Source organism: Grammomys surdaster, unplaced genomic scaffold (genome assembly GCF_004785775.1).
Source record: "Grammomys surdaster isolate TR1022 unplaced genomic scaffold, NIH_TR_1.0 67, whole genome shotgun sequence".
NCBI classification, from domain to species: domain Eukaryota; kingdom Metazoa; phylum Chordata; class Mammalia; order Rodentia; family Muridae; genus Grammomys; species Grammomys surdaster.
The window spans coordinates 4066203-4090386 of NW_021604569.1; the positions used below are offsets into that span (position 1 = coordinate 4066203).

General features: G+C 38.9%; 1 protein-coding gene across 6 annotated transcripts in view; it reads left to right on the forward strand.

The window, feature by feature from the left end:
* Positions 1-24184, forward strand: part of Vrk2 (VRK serine/threonine kinase 2) — a 116877-nt gene that overhangs the window by 45017 nt on the left and 47676 nt on the right. For all 6 annotated transcript variants that reach the window (XM_028777681.1, XM_028777689.1, XM_028777672.1 and 3 more), the window contains exons 6-7: positions 7829-7934; positions 9193-9285. In XM_028777681.1, the coding sequence (XP_028633514.1) occupies positions 7829-7934; positions 9193-9285 (199 nt within the window). The remainder of the gene's footprint in view (positions 1-7828; positions 7935-9192; positions 9286-24184) is intronic.

Genomic DNA, 24184 nt, shown 5'->3' on the forward strand with positions numbered 1-24184 from the left:
ACTAGCACTGTAAATTTTAGAACTAACATGAATCCAATGGTATTTGGCATGAGCCTCAAGAAAGCTCCTTACCCTTAAGTTCTGAACCTCTTTCCAGTAATTTGAATAGGATAAAGAACATCTATCAATTCTTCCAAATGCCTATCTAAATCCTCTTGTATATTCAACAAATTAGAAACATTTTTTGCTAAATGATTAACAAAAGTAGCTGTCTTAATTTCTTGTGTCACAACAATTGCAGAAACAGTGATGTTAGAAATTAATGTAATTGAAGCTGTTATACCAGCAATAATCAAGCCCACTACCCTCTTGCTTCTGCTTAAAGCCTGACTCATTTCTTCTAGTACTTGCCAGAATCTGACATGGGTCAAGGATAAGGAAATAGGCTGCTTGTCAAGAATATTGGCCAAGAACAAGGAAGTAGGCTTCAGGCAGGAATCTGACATTAGGCTAGAACAAAGAAATAATTTCAGGTAGGAATCTAAATCTTAGGCTGGAACAAAGAAGTAATCTCAGGCAGAAATCTAAATCTTAGGCTAGAACAAAGAAGTAATTTCAGACAGGAAGCTAAATTTTAGGCTAGAACAAGGAAGTAGGCTTCAGACATGAAAATGACCTTGGGCTAGAATGGGGCAGTAGGCTCAGATACTTTGGTCATCCTGATAAACCCTTAGAAACAGTGATCATGGGAGTGTTCACGGAATTGGGGTTAATGCCTTGCTTTTTCTGTGACTATTTGTGTTTATTGTCTTGCTTGTTCCTTGACTATTTGCACCTATTTATTGTATTGCTAGACCCTCAACCTAGAACTGACCTTAATATGTGCATGTGATTAAAATGGTATAAAAGCATAAAGGAGGGGGGGATGTGATAGAGGATTCTTGGGAGGGGAAATGGGGAAAGGGGATTACATCTGTATTGTAAATAAATAAAATATCCAATAAAAAAATTAAAAAAAAAAGAAAAATCCATTTGACACTTAGTGTGATTCACAGGGTTGTAGACAGCCATCATCTTGAGGAAAATAAACAAACAAAAAACAAAAACATGGTTGTTTAAAATTGATATGCCTGAAGTCCTGTAAAAGGAGTAATTGAAAACCAGAAAATATAAATTTAACCTGCCCCCGCCTCAGAATGAGAGGCATCCTTAAGAAACACCCTGCAAAGCCAGAGGGAGGAAGGCCGTCAAAGGATACAGGTTGGAGGAGGTGGTTCAAGCTTTGAAGTAAGTAGTAGATAAATTTAACCTTGCCCTTGTTGGCTGAGAGCAGATCTTATCAACTGAGAATAACCCTGAGCCTGAGGTCAGTAGTTAGATCACTTCTGGAACCCTCTACCTGTGTTCACTAATGTAGAGCCCAAAGACTCTGTGAGTAACTGAACATGCACAGCTGTGTGTAGTATAGTAGTGACTAAAAATAGTACTTGAGAAATCTTAGCAGTGTGAATGTAGGTCGTTGTTGTCATCTCTTCCTCCTCCTCCTAGTTATTACTAAACTGAATATAGTTTTTCGTCCCTTTACTCTTCCCAGTTGCTCCTCACCTTCTCTCACGTCTGGGTCTACTCCATTTGTCTCTCTCATTAGAAAAGATCCAGCTTCTAGGAAATAACAACAAAACAGTCAACTAGAAGATAGAATGAATACTATCATGTAGAGGTTGGACAAGCCAAGCCAACATAAAAATAAAAGAGCCCTGAGACAAAGCATAAAAATTGGAGATCTAATCATTTACACACCCAGGAATCCCATTAAATTGCTAAACTGATATTTATACAGAGGGCCTGGTTCAGATCCCTGCAGTCCCTGTGCTTGCTGCAAGTCTTTGTGAGTTCATATGAGTATTGTTCAATTAATTTCAATTAATTTGTTCTTCTGGTTTCCTCCATCTTCTCTGTCTCCCCCACTCCCCCTGCTTCCTTTTCCATGGGGTTCACTGAGCTCTGAGGGGAAAATATCTCCTTTACAGCTGTGTGTTTCCAGGTCTGTCTGTGTAATGTCTTGCTGTAGATCTCTATTCATTCCCATCTGCTGCAGGAGGAAGCCTCTCTGATGATGGCTTAAGAAGACATCAATCTATGAGTATAGCACAATGTCATTAGCAGTCATTATATTATTGCTTTTTTTTTTTCCTTTAAGACTAGCAGTATTTGATTTTACCCTAGGTCTTTGGGCTTTCTTGACTCTGGTTCTTGGTCATCCAAGCAGTGTTTGGTTTGGGTTGTATCTCATGGAGAGAGCCTTAAGTCAAATTGGACATCAGTTTGTGATTACTCTGAAAAGGTTTGTGCCCCCATTGCTCTAGTATATTTTGCAGATAGGATAGATTGTTGATCAAAGTTTTTGTGTTTGGGTTGGTGTTTACTTTTCTCTTCTGGTAGCCTGCAGGGTATCTTTCTGTGTCATAGACACTAGATCATGAGGTGAAAGTTTTAGGTTGGCACCAGCTCAGCATGTTCAATAGTTGTATGTGTGTTTGTCTTCAACAACAGGGTCTTGCGCTCTGTTTGTGTAGAACAAGCTATTGTCTTTGCAACACCTGGGTTGCCTTGAAGAGTTTCTTAGGATCCCTTTGACCAATAACTCAATTGGATGAAACCTTGTTCTGGAACTGGAAGCTTCATTTGGTGACAAGAGATGGCCAGTAGGGGTTCTATCTCTCTCAATATTTTGAGACTTCATTAGGGTCACCTTTGTATATTATAGGAAGTTTACACTGTACTAGGCTTCCATACTGCCCTTGATATGCCCTTCAAATGCTCTTCATTTGATGGATAGGATGTACTCACCAGCTAGATCATTAGCTAGCCCCACAGTCACTCTTAGGGAGTCTCAGAAGGATGACAGCATCCACCTCAGCCATATAGTACAATGTGTGGCCAGAGGAGAACCTGGGTATAAAAACAAGGGAAACCACTAGAATGAAGATGTGTCAGGCATCAATCACATAGCAAACACCAGCTCAGCACCAGCATGAAAAGGAAGGCACAAGTCCACAAATTGCACCCTTTCCTTATAAATAGCCATCTCGAGTGTAAAGCCTCATAAAGGAGCTCTAATGTTTCATCTTCTGCTACAGCTAAAAATTTTAGCAACATTTTTACTTTATCCTATTTAAAAGATTTATTTTTTGTAAATGTATGTGTGTGAATCTGCTTGTGGTTGTATTGAAGTGAATGTTTGAATCCCTGCTGAAGCCAGAAGAGGATGTCAGATCCCCTGGAGCTACAGGTATGAGTGATCCAACATGGGTGCTGGGAACTAAACCTACTGAGTCATCTCTTCTGCTCTAACTTCATTCTATTTAAGATAATTACTTATTAAAAGTAATTACTTTTCTGTCTTTTAGCACCTGAAACAATAGATGTTAGCTCAGTTTATTTTCTTTCTGTATGGTTTTGGAGATTGAACACTGAAGAATGAGTTTTTTCAGTAGAGCTACCCAATAGAACCAGAAGAGATATGCAGACCCATAGATACACAAATAACATCATAAAAACATGATATATATAACATGACTCCTAAAGACCCATAACTTCTTGACTACTGAACTCAAGCACATGAAAACAAATAAAACCTCATGTGGAGATTTCAAATGCTTTTTTAGTAAAAATGGCCAGTGACTTTAAAGAGGATATAAGCAAACAAATGAATTCAGTCTAGAATCTGGAAATGCCCAGGTAACAGAGAGAAAATATCAGCAAATGGATGAGAAAATCCATGACAGAAATGACATAATAACAGGGAAGAAAAATGCAGCCATGAAACTGAAAAAGAAATTAAAATTGAAAAACTTGATGAATCATGTAAGAAACACTAAAAAAGTCAGGAAGAAGGAATATCAGGGATGGGAAAAAGTCAAGGAAATTTACTACTCAAACACCAATAGAGGGAAAAAAGAAAGAAGGAAGGAAAAAAGAAGAAAGGAAGGAAGAAAGGAATCTCCAACAACGTTGGGATAGAATCAAGAGATCAAACCTAAGAAGCCATGGGACAGTAGAAAGAAGTTAAGATTAGGAACTAAAAGTATATAGAATCTATTTAATGAAGTTATAATAAAAATTTTCCCATCTGGATAAGCAATTTGATATCCAAAAAGATGTTTTGAATCACAAATACACTGGAACCTTATAGCCAAAATATCAAACATAGAGAAAAGATTTATTACAAGCTATAAAGGGAAAAAAATCTCATTCATCTCCAATGGCAAACTTTAGATCTCACACAGAACTGTTATCCATAATCCTAAAATTTAGGAATCATATATTGTTTGATTAAAGTAAATACTAAGCGCTTAAAGTAAATAACTTCCGAACAAGATTGCCATATTCAACTATTTTATCTTTAGAACTGATAGGAAATACAAGACATTTCAACACAGAAAGAAAAAAAAAAAACCAAGGCAATCCATGACCAACATGTTAGCACTAGAGAAGACTTAAATAAGTACTATGCATAAAAGAAAAAAAAAGACATTCTTGGCCCCAAGAGTAAAGGAACGAATATATTTTATTAGCATAGTAGATAAATAAAGGAGAGCTGTGAAGAAATCTATCATTCTCAATGTAGTACACTAGCTAAACTCTAGCATTAATGGTGGGGAAAGAAAGGATAAATAATAACAACACAGAAACAACAAAGAAAAATTACAGGAGTTTATAAGCATGTCTCAGTAACAATCTTACAAACAATTGACCTCAGAGTTACCAATAAGAAACCATTGGCTAAGTAGATTAAGAACCAAGAGTGAACTGCTATTCGTTTCCAAGAAACACTCCTCACTGGTAAAGACATCCACGATTGAGAATCAGTGAAGGGAAGTCAATCTAGAAAGTGCATGGAAACTTGGAGCAGCTGCTGAAATTATTTTTATGTTTAATAAGGTAAATTCCAAATCAGACCAAAATTAAGCTGGACAGTCCATATTAACAGATGGAGCAGTTCATCAAGCATCCTTAGGAGCTAAACTGAAAATGTGTTTGTTTGCTCTGCTTTTGTGTATGTATATGCAACATACCATGTGCATGCAGTACCTTGTGAGGCCAGGAAAGTGTGTTAGATACCCTGGGAGTGGAGTTATGGATAATTGTGGAGCTGCCATGTTGGTGTAGAAACAAAGTTCCCTGAACGAGCAGTCTGTCTTCTTAACTGCTAAACCATCTCTCCAAGCCTGTGAAGCAACAACAACAACAACAACAACAACAACAACTACTACTACTACTATTTCTTCTTTTTTCTTCCTCCTCCTTCCCCTTACCTTCCTTTTCCTTCTTCTTGTTCTCCTTCTCCTCCCCTCCCCTCCTCCTTTTATTCTTCATCTTTCTCTTTATCTTCTTTTTCATTTTTTTTCTTAAATTGCATGACTGATGCATTAATTAAAAAAAATAGTCTTCCAAGAAAGAAAATCCAAGAACTAGATGGATTCACTTTTGGATTCTACCAGATGTTTAAAGAAAAGCTTATAAATCTGAGAGAGGGGCAGGAAGGGAAAGAAAACAGTTACCAGCTGGGAAGGGCACTGTTAAACTCACTCTGTGAAGATATCATACTCAAATAACTAAGACTGGGAAGGATATAATTGGGGGGGGGACATGGATGGAGAAAATACCAATTTCTTTAGTGAACATAGGTACAAAATTTCTCAGTGAAATTTTTATAAAATTCAAGAATACATTAAAGAGATCATATATTATGACCGAGTTGGTTTTATTCCAAGGATGGTTGGTTTGCCCAACATGGACATCTGTAAGTTTAGTACACATGAAAATAGACTCTAGGGAATCTGGAATCATTAAGAAATTACATGAGCATCTTAATCAGGGCCAAAAATACCTTCGATGATATTCAGCTCCCTTCATGGTAAATGCTCTGAAAATAATAGAGACAGCAACATGCTTCAGTGCAATAAAAGCTATATGTGAATCACTGCTGCCAACATTATAGAAATTAGGAGGAAACTGAAAGCATTTTCTCTAAATTCAGAAAGACAAAGTCTCCACTCTCTGCTCTTATTAACATAATACTTGAAAATAAAAGAGAAACATGTAAAAGGAAGTAGAAATACAAAAGGAAAAATTCAACCCATCCCAATTTAAAGCCTACTGGATTCTGTATTTAAGAAACACAAAAGTATCCACCAGAAAATATGTAGGTCTGATCAACACTTCAGCATGGTAGTGGGACCGAATAATCCTACTACTGTTGTCTTAGTGAACCAACTAAACAAGCAGCAGCTTAAGTACTCATAACAAAGTTGCTGAGAATAAAATGGGGACAGGAGGAGGTTACATTTAAATACCTTTTTCAAAAATTCTAGAAATAAGCCTACTTGTAGAAGGGAAATACCTCTACAGTGAAAATGGTCAGGGACTGAAGAAAGAAAAAGAAGGAGACAGTAAAAGATGGACCAGCTTGCATGTGCCTGGATTGCCAGAATTAGTGTGGTAGAAATGGTTATATCACTAAATGTGATCTGTAGGTTAGTACTTTCCCCATCAAAGTTAAAGTACATCTTCAAAATTAAAACTAGAAAAAAAACACATTAAATTACACATGGGACCACAAAAGTATCCAAACAACCAAAGCAGTTCCAAGCAGAAAATGCTAGTGGTATCAGAATACTTGATCACAAATTGTTCTATGATCAGTGGCAATGGCAGGTGGGACCATGGCACAGAAAGGGACTTACAGACCTGTGGACTAGCACAGAGGCCAGAAGTAAACCCACATACATACACGTCCGAACTTTTAGTTGTCAAAAAGACAAATGGAAAATGCCTGCTTGTCAATGGTTTTGGGAATGTTGGCTATCATTACTTGTAAAAGACTGACCTTTTGATACAGTTCCTCATGTTGTGGTAACCCCCAACCTTAAATTTATTTTCACTGCTATATCATAGCCATCATTTTGCTACTGTATGAATCATTATGTAACTATCTGTTATATAGGATACCTGATATGTGACCCCTGTGAAAGGGTTTATTGATACCCCCACCACCACCAAGGATGTCACAACCCACAGGCTGAGAACTGCTGTATCTGTCATTGTGTGTAAAGATCAGTCTGAAACACATTAAGGCCTCAATTTAAGACTAAAGACCCTGAACTGTTGGTAAAAAGCTCCAAAGCAGAGGCATAGGTTAGGACTCCAATAACTCAGGCAGATTTCCTAAGTAGACTGATGGGGTTCTATTAGTTTTTTTTCTGTTGCTGTGATAAAACATTAGTATCAGGGTAACTTATAGGTGAAAGTCTGTCTCCAGCTTCAGCACTGAGGAATAGGCAACTTCTTCTTTCCTCTATGCTCTACACTCTCATTCCCACACACATATGTCCCCTAAATTTATAACAATTTATAACATATGTCCCCTAAATTTATAACAATTGGTAAAATACAATTTTTTTAAGATACAGAAGTGTTCCCATTTTCCATATGACATTTTTAGGTCATATGATAAGACTGATCCCCATCATACTTATTGATCTGTACTGAGCAATTAGCACTGTCGTAGACAACCAGAAGAGAAAAATCTGAAACACCACTCTCTCCGTTAACTATGACACTAACTGTTCAGAGCTAGTGAAAGAGGTGCAGAGGATGTACTAAGCTGCTTCACAGAGGATACAGTTCACTGTGCACACGCTCTCCAGCTGCTTAGACTCCTTGGTTGTTAGGTGGATGTATTGTTGTTGTTCTTTATTCAAGTTCATTAAGAGATAATTTCAGAATTCTTTTTTCAGAAAGTTTCTCTCTCTCTCTCTCTCTCTCTCTCTCTCTCTCTCTCTCTCTCTCTCTCTCTCTCTCTCTCTCTCATCTCTCCTCACAGTTACAGATTCATGGTAATGGAAAGACTTGGAATAGATTTACAGAAACTCCTGGACCAGAATGGTATTTTTAAAAAGTTAACTGTCCTGCAACTTGGAATCAGAATGGTGAGTTTGAGATGGCTTGCTTCAAATGCCTTACAGATGACTTATTTGAGCTTTTCTTTAGATAATTATGAGAAAATATGAGTTTTGCTTTGGAATGTCAGTTGTAGAGAGTAGGAAGTATTTTAGTGAACTTGCTAACCAGGGGCTCTCCTGATGATGACAGGCTATGCTGTAGTGGACTACTGCTTTCAGACTCAGTTTTCCCTGACAGCTTGGTTTTACATCTCAGAAGAATCCTGTAGAGCTGTAAGAATAACCTTTCTGTTGTCTGTTATATTTGTAACCACAAATTATGGTCAAATAGACTATTTTTCATACTAAATATGCTTTGGTTTGATTTAAAATATTTTAAGTGTAAGTTGGAGACAGTGGCAACAATTAGTTTTGGCAGTGAATAGCACATTTACAGGTGTACTTTGTTAACTAGGAAGCAGTGTGTTTATAAATGAACCACACATACAGTCATTGGTCAATGATGCCACATATTGATCTTGCTTACATGTTAGTCTTGGGTTTCCCCCACCTCCAATCATAAGGAGGATGAAACAACTCATGCCAGGTTGTGTTGTGGAAAATAATCATTTTCTCCATTCAGTTTTCTGCTCACCTAGTAAATATTTATGGAATGTCCCCCTTAACCCCTACCCCCACACACACTTGACATTTAAGGGTTCAGGACTTTAATGATACCCAAGAGTTTTTTGTTATTACACAGGAGAATGATCATAGGCATAATATTTTGTTCTGAAGTCTTCAAGATTTGAATCATAATTATTGATTGATAAATGAACTATATGACTATTTCACCATGGATGTCTTGACTATTTTAATGTACTTTTTAATACTGTTTATTTCCAGTCTATGTTACTGTTTTAGTTACTGTGATAAAATACCCTGGCAAAAACCAATTAACAGAGACAGTATTTACTTTGTTTCATAGTTTGAGGTTATAGTCTCTCATGATGTTGAAATCACAAACAACAGTATTTTGGGGCCACTGATCAATCACATGACATCCACAGTCAAGAAACAGAGTGATGGGTGCCTGTGCTCAACTCTCTTCCTTCTTTTTATATAGTACAGAATCTCATCCCAGGTAATGGTACCACTCACAGTGGACAAATATTTTCTTCAACAATGAACAACCAGAAATTATGATATTTTAAATTAATTAATAATTATGGGAACTCATGTGTGGAAACAAATCATTATTGTAGTGTAAAACACCAATACTGGTCTTATCTACTTCTCTTCACAGCTGGATGTGCTGGAATATATACACGAAAATGAATATGTTCATGGTGACATAAAAGCAGCAAATCTACTGTTGGGTTACACAAATCCAGATCGGGTAAGGAGAAAATGAACATTTGCTTTTAGTGAAGGGCTTAGGAATGCCGAAGGCCGACTCTTAACCCACAAGCGTTTACAAATGAGGGCTTAATATGATGAATGTTTCAATTTGTCTTACTTTGCTTACGTGATTTAATCCTTGCACCAGATTAATGAGTAATTAGGATGAAGAAGCTGAGAGTCAGAAGGGTTAAATCATTTGCTAATGGGCACACATTGAAGAAATGGCTGAGCAGGAAGCTGAGTTCCTAAGCAAATGTAGATAAAGTACCATGGCATCTGGTCCAGGGAGAAGGGATAGGTGTGTGCAGAAAGATAGCTGAGCAGGGCTCCATTTTTTCTTCCTATAGTTGGAGCAAAGAAGCACGTCCAAAAGAACTTCCTATTGTGGGAGACACCTTTTCTGCAATATTACAGCGTTTCTGGAGATGTGGTTAGGACAGTACCACTTGCTGAAAAACATATAGAAGAACAGATAACAGAATGGTGTGGACATCTTGGATGCCACTTTTCTCAGGAACATAAAAATCTCCTATCATGATATTAAGTAATCATGTTTCTCCATTTAACTGAAATGAGTTGAGTACTTATGTCTACGTAAAAAGCCTTATCAATACATGGAAGTAACTGGAATGCCCTTCTGTTGAGGTATAGATATGTCTCTGTAGAGGAGTTTTATTCAGTGCTGAAAAGATACTTGCCAAACTATGGAAAGACATGGAAGAACTTAAAAATATAACAATACATTGAAAAGTCAAGGGGTAAATGCTGTCTGTATATGTCAGCTATCTGACATTCTATATTAAACTATGAGCACAGTTAAACACTTGATAGTGAGCTGGGGTTGGGAGCAAGGGGTGTGAACAGTCAGGGTCATGAGGTTTCTAAGACAGTGAAACCCTCCTGTATACTGCAGGGTACACACGTCATTATTGCTTTGTCAAGTCCTGTTCTCATTGGATGCTGTAGACCTGGGGCGATGCTCATCTGTCATTGTCATTTTATCCTTGTTAACAAGTGTCTCACTGGGGTAGGGGGGTATGGAGGTGAAAACTGTCTCATACTCACTGCTTAGTTTTACCTAAATTTCTCAAAATTCATCTACATTAAACATAAAATTTCTCCAAATAAAATAGGTTATAAAATATGGCAAAAGTTACTGAATAACTGAAAAGTTACTTTAATTTTAATAATAAGTATATTAACTATTGCCTAGTGTCTTGATACATTTAAATAAAAACATCATGTCACAAAAATATTAGGAAACTATCATTAAATGGTTAATGGACACTGTGAGTAATAGATGGTTTAAATAAGAGAAAAGTCTTGACAGAAAACACTGGTAGATTAAAATTTTAAATATATCTGTAAATTAATACTAGACATGATGAATGAATACCTGTGAAAGATGTTTATACTAAATTTTTTAAAATATCTATCACGCAATAAGAAATTAATAGAAAAAATAGCCCACAATTTCACAGTGTGATGATAAAAACGAAAGTGGGGTGGGTGGAAGGAGACAGCGCTGTCCTTGAGACAAATGGAAAATAGGTCACCGTTGCTAAAACTGGAAGTGTGGAAGTGAAACAGGGAGGCAGCTTCCTTAAGAAGAGCAAATGGGAAAGATCTGAAATACTGAGATATATATTCTTATGTCTGTTTTCAGTCACTTGGCAAAAGACTTCAGATCCTTGTAATCATTCTGTGGTTACTGGGTTGTAAGTTTCTCCTTGAACACTAGTGTTGCTCTATCTGTTTACCTGGGTTTGGGCATTTGGATGTATTTAGGATTTATTTTTATTATTATCTAACGTGAGCTTTGGGAAAACCTCGGGAAAACCAGCTAGCACGCTTACCTGCTGACCCATCTCTCCAGGCCTTGGCAGTTGCAGATAGCACCGTGGCCACAAGCTAAGATGCAAGTGAAGCTTTTATGCAGCCTCTTTTTTTTTACTATCTCTGAGGGTAAATAATTGCAAGTGGACTCTCTGGGTCATGTGGTGATGTCTATGTGATATAGAAACTGCTAGACTGTTCTTTGGAAACTGTCATTGTGACGTTCCCATCAGCAATGCCTGATGATGACATTTCCTTCATATGGTGGTTCCATTCGTTTCCCGAGTTTCCGCTGTTCTTATGGGTGCTAAGTATCTATCTGTCATTTAAATTTTCCTTAGTCATTTGCTGCTGCTGACTAAACTCCATGTGCTGGCTTGCCAGGCATGTGTTTTCTTGGTGAATATGTCCATCTTTAAATCAACTTGCCTTCTCAATGAGCTGTAGGATCTTTATATTTTGAGGGTAGGAAAGAGCTTTGTCAGATGTTTGCTTAGCAGGTTTTTTCAGTGAAGTTGTTGATAAACAGGTGCGACATCCAGCATAACACTGTCTTGATTATTGCAGCTTTATAATGTTAAAATTAGGTAGTGGGAATCTTCCAACCTTGTGTTTGGTTTTAAAAACAAATTGTTTTGGCTAATCTGTCTCCTTTGGAATTTCATATATAATATATTAGAGTCAGCTTGTCAGTTTTATCAGAAAACCTGTTAGGATTCTGACTGTGTTTGTGGTGTAGGTATATGTGAAGCCACTCCTGCTACTCTGAAACTGTGGGATCACCTTGGAAAGGATGGACATCCCCACGCTCCCTTTGCTTGTTTTTATTTTTATTATCTTCAAAATATTTTCTTATTTTTCTTGAGGTTTGCTTTTGTGAATTCACATATGTGAGATTATTTTTAATTTTCAGATATTTGGGAGTTTTTAAATCTTTCTCTTTCGATTCTCCTATCTAAATTATGTGTATACATATGTGTCTATGTACCTATGAGTGCAGTTGCCTATAGAGGCCAGAACAGGGTGTCCGATGCCCCAGAGCTGGCATTAGAGATGTTGTGAGCTATCTGATGTAAGTTCTGGGAACTGAATTCAGGTCCTCTGCAAGCTCAGTGCATGATTTTAACTGCTGAGCCATCTCTCCCACCTCTACCGTAGATTGCTTTTCTTCTTGGAAGAATTTCTAAAGGATATATATGATTTTCATTTTATGTGTATGACTGTTTTGCTTTTCATGTGTGTCTGCATCCCACCTGTGTGCTTAGTACTGCCTGAGGTCAGAAGAGGCCATCAGGATCCTGCCCTTGCTGATGGTTAGCAGGATCTTAATTCTGTATAAGTTAGAGAATTACATTTTATGATTTTGGTGTTTTAAAATCTGTTGACAGTTATTTTATTTGTAAAGATACAGGCCACTTTTGGAATGTTTCATAAACTCTTAAAAATAATACATACCCTGCTACGTGGTTTGTGATAGAATGTTTAATAAGTGTCAATAGGTAAACCTGGCTGAGGTTTGTTGCAGGTTTCAGTGTCTCTACTATGAAGAATTTAGAAACTGGTGAATTCCTTGCTCTCTTAAACCCTGATCAGGATTTTGTTTGTGTGTATTGGGTGCATGTGGATTTTTCTGTCTTCTTTGTGAGTTGTCTCTTTTATCTTTATTTGAAAGTCTATCTTGCCTTTTGGCTGGGGCAAACACCTGGCTGGTCTGCTCCCGTGAAGACACCATGTCCTGAACGTTCCCTAGAGCAGCAGGTAAGAACCCTCCCCTATAACCCTAAGCCCCAGAGCTGCAGCCCACCCAACTGCACCCCCACCTCGTGACTATCACTCCCATTCCACCCCTCACTTGGTCCTTTTGGCTGGGGCTGACACCTAGTGGGTCTGCTCCTGTGAACACATCATATCCTGAACCATCTTAGAGCAATAGTGGAACCACTGCACTTGGAGCAGCTGAGGAACCACTGCACTCAGAGCAGCAGGATTTCAGGATCCCAGAGGAAGCCTGAGTCCCAGGAGCACTTCCACCCAGGAGCTCAGGATCATAGGCTCACAGAAACATCTGGACTATGAGGAGTTCTGACACAAGCAAGATAACTGGAAAGACAGACTCCAGTCAGAGACAGTGAGTGCAGATAGTACTAGAGTTAACCAGATGGTGAAAGGCAAGCACAAGAATATAAGCAACAGACCAAAGTTATCTGGCATCATCAGAAGCCAGTTCTCCTACCAAGTCCTGGACACACCATCACATTGGAAAAGCAGGATTCAGATTTAAAATCACTTCTCATGAGGATGATAGAGGACTTTAAGAAGGACATAAACAGCTGGGCAGTGGTGGTGCACACCTTTAATCCCAGCACTTGGGAGGCAGAGGCAGGCAGATTTCTGAGTTCGAGGCCAGCCTGGTCTACAGAGTGAGTTCCAGAACAGCCAGGGCTACACAGAGAAGTCCTGTCTCAAAAAACCAAAAAAAAAAAAAAAAAAAACCAACCAAAAAAAGCAAGAAAACACAACCAAACAGGTGAAGGAACTAAACAAAACTATCCAGGATCTAAAAATGAAAGTAGAAACAATAAAGAAATCACAAAGGGAGACTACCCTGGAGATAGAAAACCTAGGAAAGAAATCTGGAATCATAGATGCAAGAACCACCAACAGAATACAAGAGATGGAAGAGAGAATCTTATGTGCAGAAGATACCATGGAAAACATTGACACAACTATCAAAGAAAATGCAAAGTGCAAACAGCTCCTAACCCCAAACATCCAGGAAATCCAGGATGCAATGAGAAGACCAAACCTAAGGATAATAGGTATAGATGAGAGTGAAGATTCCCAACTTAAAGGGCCAGTAAATATCTTCAACAAAATTATAGAGGAAAACTTTCCTAACCTAAAGAAAGAGATGCCAATGACCATACAAGAAGTCTACAGAACCTCAAATAGACTAGACGAGAAAAGAGATTTCTTCCATCACATAATAAACAAAACATCAAATGCACAAATCAAAGAAAAATTACTAAAAAACAGTACCTTCTCCAAAATAGACAGTATAATTGGTCACAAAGCAGGACTCATCAGATACAAAAATATTGAAATAATCCCTTGCATCCTATCTGATCACCATGGACTAAGGCTGGTCTTCAACAATAACAAAAATAATGGAAATACCACATACACATGGAAACTGAACAATGCCCTACTCAATTATGACTTGGTCAAGGAAGAAATGAAGAAAGAAATTAAAGACTTTTTAGAATTTAATGAAAATGAAGGCTCCTTATACTAAAACTTATGGGTCATAGTGAAAGCAGTGATAAGGGGAAAACTCATAGCTCTAAGTGTCTACAAAAAGAAACTGGAGAGAGCATACACTAGCAACTTTGACAACATACCTTTAAGCTCTAGAACAAAAAGAAGCAAATACAGCCATGAGTAGTAGACTGCAGGAAATGATCTAGCTAAGGGCTTAAATCAACCAAGTAGAAAAAGAAAGAACTATACCAAGTATCAACAAAACTAGGAGCTGGTTCTTTGAGAAAATCAACAAGATAGATAAACCCTTAGTCAGACTAACCAGAGGGCACAGAGACAGTATCGAAATTAATAAAATTAGAACTGAAAAGGGAGACATAACAACAGAAACTGAGGAAATTCAAAAAATCATCAGATCCTACAACAAAAGCTTATACTCAACAAAACTGGAAAATCTTGATGAAATGGACAAATTTCCAGACAGATACCAGGTACCAAAGTTAAATCAGGAGCAAATAAACCGTCTAAACAGTCCCATAACTCCTAAAAAAATAGCAGGAGTCATTCAAAGTCTCCCTACCAAAAAAAAAAAAAAAAAAAAAAGGCTAGGACCAGATGGTTTTAGTGCAGAATTCTATCAGACCTTCAGAAAGACCTAATACCAGTTCTCTTCAAACTATTCCAAAAACTGAAGGAACACTACCCAATTCATTCTATGAAGCCACAATAATACTCATACCTAAACCTCACAAAGACTCAACAAAGAAAGAGAACTTCAGACCAATCTCCCTTATGAATATCGATGCAAAAATATTCAATAAAATTCTCACAAACCGAATCCAAGAACACATCAAAACAATCATCCATCATGATCAAGTAGGCTTTATCCCAGGAATGCAGGGATGGTTCCATATTCGGAAATCCATCATTGTAATCCACTATATAAACAAACTCAAAGGGAAAAAAAAACCCACATGATCATCTCACTAGATGCTGTGAAAACATTTGACAAAATTCAACATCCCTTCATGGTAAAAGTCTTGGAAAGATCAAGAATTCAAGGCTCATACCTATACATAGTAAAAGCAATATACAGCAACCAGTAGCCAACATCAAACTAAATAGAGAGATACTTGAAGCAATCCCACTAAAATCAGGGACTAGCAAGACTGACCAGTTTCTCCCTTCCTATTCAATATAATACTGGAAGCCCTAGCTAGAGCAATTAGACAACAAAAAGAAGTCAAAGGAATACAAATAGGAAAGGAAGAAGTCAAAATATCACTATTTGCAGATGATATGATAGTATACTTAAGTGACTCCAAAACTTCCACCAGAAAACTCCTAAACTTAATAAGCAACTTCAGCAAAGTGGCTGGTTATTAAATCAACTCAAACAAATCAGTAACTTTACTAGAAAGATAAACAGGCTGAGAAAGAAATTATGAAATGACACCCTTCACAATAGTCACAAATAATATAAAATACCTTGGAGTGAATCAAATCAAGCAAGTGAAAAACCTGTATGACAAGAGCTTCAAGTCTCTGAAGAAAGAAATCGAAGAAGATCTCAGAAGATGGAAAGATCTCCCATGCTCATGGATTGGCAGGATTAATATAGTGAAAATGGCAATCTTGCTGAAAGCAATCTACAGATTCAGTGCAATCCCTATTAAAATCCCAACTCAATTCTTCACAGATTTAGAAAGAGAAATTCTCAAATTCACTTGGAATAACAAAGAACCCAGGATAGGGAAAACTATTCTCAACAATAAAAGAACTTCTGGAGGAATCACCATCCCTGACCTCAAAGTGTACTACAGAGCAATAGTGATAAAAACTGCATGATATTGGTACAGAGACAGGCAGGAAGATCAATGGAATAGAACTGAAGACGCAGAAATGAACCCACACACCTATGGTCACTTGATCTTTGACAAAGGAGCTAACACTGTACAGTGGAAAAAGGACAACATTTTCAACAAATGATTCTGGTTCAACTGGAGGACAGCATATAGAAGAATACAAATCGATCCATTCTTATCTCCTTGTACAAAGCTCAAGTCCAAGTGGATAAAAGACCTTTACATAAAAACAGATGCACTGAAAGTACTAGAAGAGAAGGTGGGGAAGAATCTTGAATACCTGGGCACAGTGGAAAAGTTTCTGAACAGGACACCAATGGCTTATGCTCTAAGATCGAGAATTAACAAATGGGATTTCATAAAATTGAAGTTTCTGTAAGGCAAAGGACACTGTCAGTAGGACAAAATGGCAACCAACAGAATGGGAAAAGATCTTTACCAACTCCACATCCAATAGAGGGCTAATATCCAACGTATATAAAGAACTCAAGAAATTAGACTCCAGACAACCAAATAACTCTATTAAAAATGAGGTACAGAGCTAAACAAAGAATTCTCAACTGAGGAAACTCAAATGGCTGAAAAGAACCTAAACAAATCAGGGAAATGCAAATCAAATCAACCCTGAGATTCCATCTCACACCAGTCAGAATGGCTAAGATCAAAAACTCAGGTGATAGTAGCTGCTGGTGAGGATGTGGAGAAAGAGGAACACTCCTCCATTGTTGGTGGGATTTCAAGCTGGTGCAACCACTTTGGAACTCAGTTTGGTGGTTTCTAAGAAAACTGGACATAGTACTACCTGAGGACCCAGCTATACCACTCCTGGGCATATACCCAGAAGATGCTCCAACATATAACAAGGACATATGCTCCACTGTGTTCATAGCAGCCTTATTTATAATAGCCAGAAGCTGGAAAGAACCCAGATGTCCTTCAACTGAGGAATGGATACAAAACATGTGGTATATTTACACAATGGAGTATTACTCAGTTATCATAACAATGAATTTCAGAAATTTTTAGGTAAATGGATGGAACTAGAAAATATCATCCTAAGTGAGGTAACCCAGTCACAATGAACACACATGATATTCACTCACTGATTATTGGATATTAGCCCAGAACCTTGAAATACCCAAAATTCAACTCACAGACCACATGAAGCTCATGAAGAAGGAAGACTAGGTGGGAGTGCTTCGGTCCTTCTTAGAAGGAGCAACAAAATACTCGAGAGAAAATATGGAGACAAAGTGTGGGCCAGAAACTGAAGGAGGGGCCATCTGGAGACCATTCCACTTGGGTAGCATCCCATGTGCTGATGTGGATGTCAGGAAGTGCATACTGACAGGAGCCTGATCTAGCTGTCTCCTTAGAGGTCTGCCAGAGCCTGACAAATACAGAGGTGGATGCTCACAGGTAACCATTGTACTGATCAAGGAGTTCCCAATGGAGGGGTTAGAGAGACTGAGCTGAAGAAGCTGAAAGGGTTTGTGGCCCCATGAGGAGAGCAACAGTACCAACCAATCAGAGCTCTTAAGGGTCTAATCCACCAGCCTGGGAGTGCATAGGGAGGGACCCATGGCTCTAGCTGTATATGTAGGGGAAGATGGCCTTGTTCGGCATAAGTTGGGGAGAAGATTCTTGGTCCCATGAAGGTTGGAAGCTGAGTGTAGGGGAATTCGAGGGTGGGGAGGTGGGAGGAGACACATCCTCATAGAAGCTGGAGGAGGGGGGATGGGATAAGGGGTTCCTGGGCTGGGGGGGGGGCCGGGGAATGGGTTAAGGGGTAACATCTGAAATGTAAATAAAATATCCAATAAAAATAAAAAAGGAAAGAAAGTCTATTTTTGTCTTTTTTAGTATTACCATTGCAACTTCTCTTGATTTTAGAATTGTTTGGGTTTTTTTTATGTTTTGGCTTTTGATCTTTTGTTCTCTGTACATGTATATTAAACTCTTGGAGACAGACTGTCCATTATGATGTCTATTGTCACACTTTAGCCTAGGCTCAGATGATTCTCTCTGTTTTCCAGACAATTCCCACTGAATTCATCACTTGTGCTAGTTAGCAGTTGAACATCTACAATGTCTATTTGAGTTCTGGTGTGATTCAGTTGTTTCCTGTCCTCCCTCAGGGAGTGCCTGGTCAGATTTCTGTGGTTTTCTTCGTTCTGAATCTTCAGCTTCATGTTCTGCCTGAGCTTCTGTGGCCACTCATGGTTGCCTACTCCATGCTGTTGTTCGGATAGCCCTGGGTGCTTGTAGGGCTCACCTACTTATGGTTCTTTTGAGGACCATCGTCTTGTATCATATGTTTAAAACCCCCAAAACTTACATCCTTCAGGATTATTATATGCAGTAGGGACATGTGGTGGTCTGAATAAAAATGACCCCCATAGGCCCATAGGGAGTGGTACTATTATTAGCAGGTGGCCTTGATGGACTAGGTATAGCCTTATTGGAAGAAATATGTCACAGGAGGTGGACTTTGAAGTTTCAATAGCTCAAGATAAGCCATTGTTTCACATTTTCTTCCTGCTGCCTACCAATCCAGACATAGAACCCTAAACTCCTTCTCCAGCACCATGTCTGCCTACATGCTGCCATACTTCCTGCCATGAGCTGTAAGCCAGCCCCAGTTAAATACTTTCCTTTATAAGAGTTGTTGTGGTCAGGATGTCTCTTCATAGCAATAGAAACCCTAGCTAAGACAGGATGTGAATTGAGCCATTCTTCCTTTTCTTTCTAAAACCAATAGTGCTTATTTAAATGTTTATTTTTTTGTTGAATTTCTGTTCTTACCATTTACCCATTTCTAAGAAATCTTCATTTATTTTACTTTTTCCCTCCACTGGGAAATGTTTTTGATATGAACTGTTAAAGTTCTTTGCTGCTCCATAATTTACATGTCTTATTTTCTTATTATTTACCTTTTTGCGTTCTTTAGATACAATCTCAAGTAGCTGTGACTGGCCTTAAATTTGCTCATATAGTCAAAGCTTTATAATTTTTATTGCCACTATCAATGCGCTTTTACTCTAATGTTAGGTTTTCTAATTTACTTGTGTGTGATTCATATATAACAGTTTGAAGTTCTTTAATTTATTTATTCTTTAGTTGCTTGAAGTAGATTTAGTAATGAATCTCTTTCTTTTCTTTCTTTAAAGATTTATGGGTTTTTATTTTTCGTGTGTGGGTGAATTGCCTGCTCATATGGTCATCAGTATACATAGTCTCTGCGGAGTGTAGGAGAGACTGCTCAGTCATCTGGAACTGAAGCTGCTGATGGCTGTGAGCCTCCACGTGGGTGTGCAAACCCAGGTCCTCTGCCAGAGAAACATGTTCTTTCACCAGCTGAGCCACCTCTACAGTTTCTCTAAGAGTGTCTTAAGAAACTGTCTTATCATAGGCAAATAGAATAGTTTTCCAGTTCTTACATCCCTGATGGGTTTGACTGGATGCACTGCTTAGTACATCCAGCCACCTGTTTCCCTGGGATCCCAGTGGAAATTCCTGAGCTGCCATCTTGCCAGATGCGATGCTCCCTTTAGGAGTAAGGCTCTGTGTTTAGATGTGTGAATGTGTATAGGTGTCTTATGTACATGTTTATAAAGTTAGATCAACAGTCAACTTTTTTTTTTTTTTTTTTTTTTAGTTTTTTTATATAGGATATGTTTTTCTAGTTTTCCCGGGCTTTGAAGGCAAACTGTAGACCAGCCGGGCCTCGAACACAGAACTTGCCTTTGCCCTCCCACGTGCTGGGATTAAAGGAACAGTCAACTTTTTTGGGATGTTTTTGTGGTTTTTTTTTTTTTCTTTATTTTCCCCCTTTTGTTGAAAACAGATCCATCTCTCACGAAATACATCCTGATTATGGTTTCTCTCTCTATGCCTCCCAATTTCATCCCAGCTCCCACGTATCCAGATCCATTTCCTTTCTGTCTCTTATTACAAAAGATCAGGCTTCTAGTAGATAATTGTGAAATATCACAAAGTAAAATATATCAGCATGTAACAAAAACTATTACACTGAAATTGAACAAGACAAACAAACAGAAGGAGAGCTGCCTAGGGAGAAGCACAAGAGTCAGAGAGAGACTCACTCATTTCCACACACAGGGTGTTCTTAAAAAACCTCTAAACCAGGCTCCATAATATATATGCAAAGGATCTGGTCCAGACCCATTTAGGCCCTGTGCATGCTGCCTCAGTCACTGAGTTCACATGAGCTTTTCTCTTGTTGATTTAGGGGGTCTTGTCTTGGTATCCTCTATCCCCTTTAATTCTTGCACTACTTCTACCTTCTCTTCAGCAAGGTTATCCAATAATCTGAGGGAGAGATTTGATGGAGACATCCCCATCTAGGGCTAAAAGTTTCAATGTCTCTCACTCTCTGCATAATGTCTGGCTGTGGGTCTCTGTATTTTTTTTTTTCAGTAGTGGTTGGTTTTACCCTAGGTCCCTGCACTATCTAGTGTCTCGTTCTTGGTCCCCAAGCAGGATTGGACATATAGGTTCCATTTCATGGAGTGGCCCTTACCTTAAGTCAAGTCAGATATTGATTGGTTACCCTCACAATCTTTGTGTCAACATTGAACGAGCATATAGTGTCGGCAGGACACTACTGCAGATGAAAGGTTTGTTTGCTGGCTTAGTGTTTGCTTTTCTCTTTTGGTAGTATGCAGAGTATCTTCCTGTAACAGATGCTAGGATGTAGAAATGAAAACTTGAGGTAGGCACCAACTTGAATTCTCCATGTTCAGTGAGTTGTGTAGTCTTAGAGTCAGTTTTATTGTATAATAAGTATTTATTGTATAATAAGTCAGTCAACTTATTGTCTTGTCAACAGCCTTGGTTGTTTTGGGATTTTTCATGGGACCTTTTTGGTCAACAGCTCAATTAGATATAACTCAAACTCATTACTGTAGGCTTCATTTGGTGAGAAGAGATGGCCAGTTGGTACTCAGTATGCTCTGTTATTTAGTGATTTCATTTAGATTACCATCATGTGTGTGTATATTTTAGGAAGTTTCCACTGTATTAGATTTTCATACTACGCCACAGATGTTCCCTTAGTTTTGCCGGTCAGTCTCTCTCAAATATTGTGCCTCAGCTGCTTTTCCCCTACTCACTTGATCCTCCCATTCCAGCCCGCCAATCCATCCATAATTATCTATTCTAGTTGTCTTTCCTAAGGAGATCTATCTGTTTGCTGTAGTCCCTTACTCTCTAGAGCTACCCTCTGTGTTTCTGTGGACTGTAGCTTTGTTATCATTGACATAATAGCTAATATTCCCATGTAAGTGTCTTTATATTTGCTTTTCTGGGTCTGGGATACCTTGCTTGGGAACATTTTTTTTCCTAGTTCCAGTCATTTGCTTGAAGATTTCATGAAGTCCTTTTTTTTCCCCCCTAACAATGAGTAGTACTCTATTGTGTAAATAAACCACATTTTCTTTACCCATTCTTCTGTTGAGGGACGTCTAGGTTGTTCCTAATTTCTGGGCATTATGAATAAAGCAACAATGAACAGAGTTGAGCAAGTTTCTTCGTGAGACTGAAGTAGTCTTTGTCTATATTTCAAGAGTGGTGTGGTGGTTTGTATGAGAACAGCCCCCATAGGCTCACTGATTGGAATGCTGCTCATCAGGAAGTGGCATTATTTGAAAAGATTAGGAGGTGTGGCCTTGTTGCAGGATATGTGTCACTGTTGGAGGTGGGCTTTGAGATTTTTTAAAAGCCTATATGCCAGGCCCACTGTCTCTCTCTTCCTGCTGCCTATGAATTCAGAAGTAGAATATCAACTAATTATCTAGCACCATGTCTGCTTGCACACTGCCATATTTCTTACCATGAAGATAATGGACTAAATCTCTGAATCTATAAGTCAGACCAAATTCAAAGTTTCTTTTATAAGAGTTGCCATGGTCATGGTATTTCTTCATAGCCACAAAACCTTAACTGTATCATATAGTTTAGCTGGATCTTGAAGTACATCAATTCTCATACCCCTGAGGTACAGTCTTGTCTTTTCCATAGTGGATGTCTAAGTTTACATTCTCACCAACATTGAGGTAGTGTTCTCTTATTCCACATCCTTTCTAGCATGAGCTGTCACCTGTTTTGTTTATCTTTGCCATTCTGACATGTGTAACATGGGATCTCAGAGTTGTACGGTTTTACATCTTCTTGTTGGCTAAGCATGTTGAGCATTTCTTTATAAGAGTTTCTCAGCCATTTGAGTTTTCTCTTTTGAGAAATCTGTTTAGATCTTTGCCCCATTTTATAATTGTGTTATTCATTTTATTGATATCTAGTTTCTTGAGTTTTGTATATATTTGGAATATTAGTCCTCTCAGAGGGGTACTTGGTGCAAATGACACTGTCCTTTGTTATGCAAAGTTTCTCAGTTTTACTAGGTTTCATTTATTAATTTTTTATCTTACAGCATGCACTAATGGTTTTCTGTACCTATAAGTTCAAAGCTATCTCTTACTTTTTTCTTCTATCAGACTAAATGTATCTAGTGTATCTAGTTTCTTTCTTTTCATTATTTCTTTAACATTTGTTTATTCATTCATTAATTTATTCATTCAATTTACATGTTGGGCAGTGTTCCCACCAGGGGTTCATGGGCAGCGGCATGGGCGCAAGCAGGAGCAGGTGGGGGCGTCCCGGGGACCTCAGCTCAGCACTCTCAGTTGATGGTTCGGTCTCGCCCATGCCCTAGAGTTTGAACAGCCCACACACTGCCGGCACCACAGGGTCACAGAAACAGAGACACCAGGACTCTGTGCGCCCCGGCAGGGGGCCCCCCTGGGAAGGTGGTGTCAGCAGGCGGCTGTTGTCAGGAGAAAGTGTTCCCTGCGCCTGCTAAAGCACAGAGAGCACTGGGGCGGGTGAAAAGGCTTCTTTCTCCCCATGCCCTGCCGCGCTGGTTTTGACTTACACAAAGTCCAGGATTTCAAGAGACACATGGAAATAAAGTCGTCCAGATTTGTTGACATGGCGGTGGGTTTAGATGGTGAGGAGCTCTCCCAAAAAATGTCAGAAGGGGTTTGCTTATATTAGAAGCGGGAGAGGGGCCGGGCTTGGGAGACCTGTTAGCCCGCCCGCTACCTGGGCCTTACGTGACCCAGCAAGGGGGCTGTATGTTAGGTCTCTGGGTTCTGGGGGCGTGGCCGAACACCCAGGATTCCACAGCCCCATATTTACATCCCAATAACAGCCATCCTGTCTTCTCTCAACATCCCCTCCACCCTCCACACACAGTCCCTCTGTCATCTCCACCTTGGTTCTAACCCACATTGGCAACTCAAGTCATTGCAGGACTAGGCACATCCTCTCCCACTGAGGCCAGACAAGACAGCCCAGTTAGGGAAACAGGATTCACAGGCAGGCAACAGCTTTTTGGATAGTCCCCACTCAGGTTGTTCAGGACTCGCATAAAGACCAAGCTGCACATCTACTACGTATGTTCAGGGGGCCTAGGTCTAGGTGTATATGTTCTTTGGTTGGTGGTTCAGTCTCTTAGAAGGGTTCAGGTTAGTTGATTGTGTTGGTCTTCCTATGAAGTCCATATGCTTTCTGAGTTCCTCAATCTTCCTCCAACTCTTCCGTAAGACTCTTGGAGCTCCATCTAATGTTTGGTTGTGGGTCTCTGAATGTTTCCATCAGCTGCTAACTAGAGCCTCTCAGAGGACAATTATGCTTGCCTCCTGTCTGCAAGTAAAACAGAGTATCATTAGTAGATTCTTACCTATAGGATGGGTCTCACTTTGGGCTAGTCATTGATTGGCCATTCCCTCAGTTTCTGTTCCATCTTTGTCCCTGTGCTTCTTGTAGGCAGGACAAATTTTGGCTCAAAGGTTTTGTGGGTGGGAAGGTGTCCTTATCGCTTTACTAGGAGTCTTACCTGGCTACAGAAGG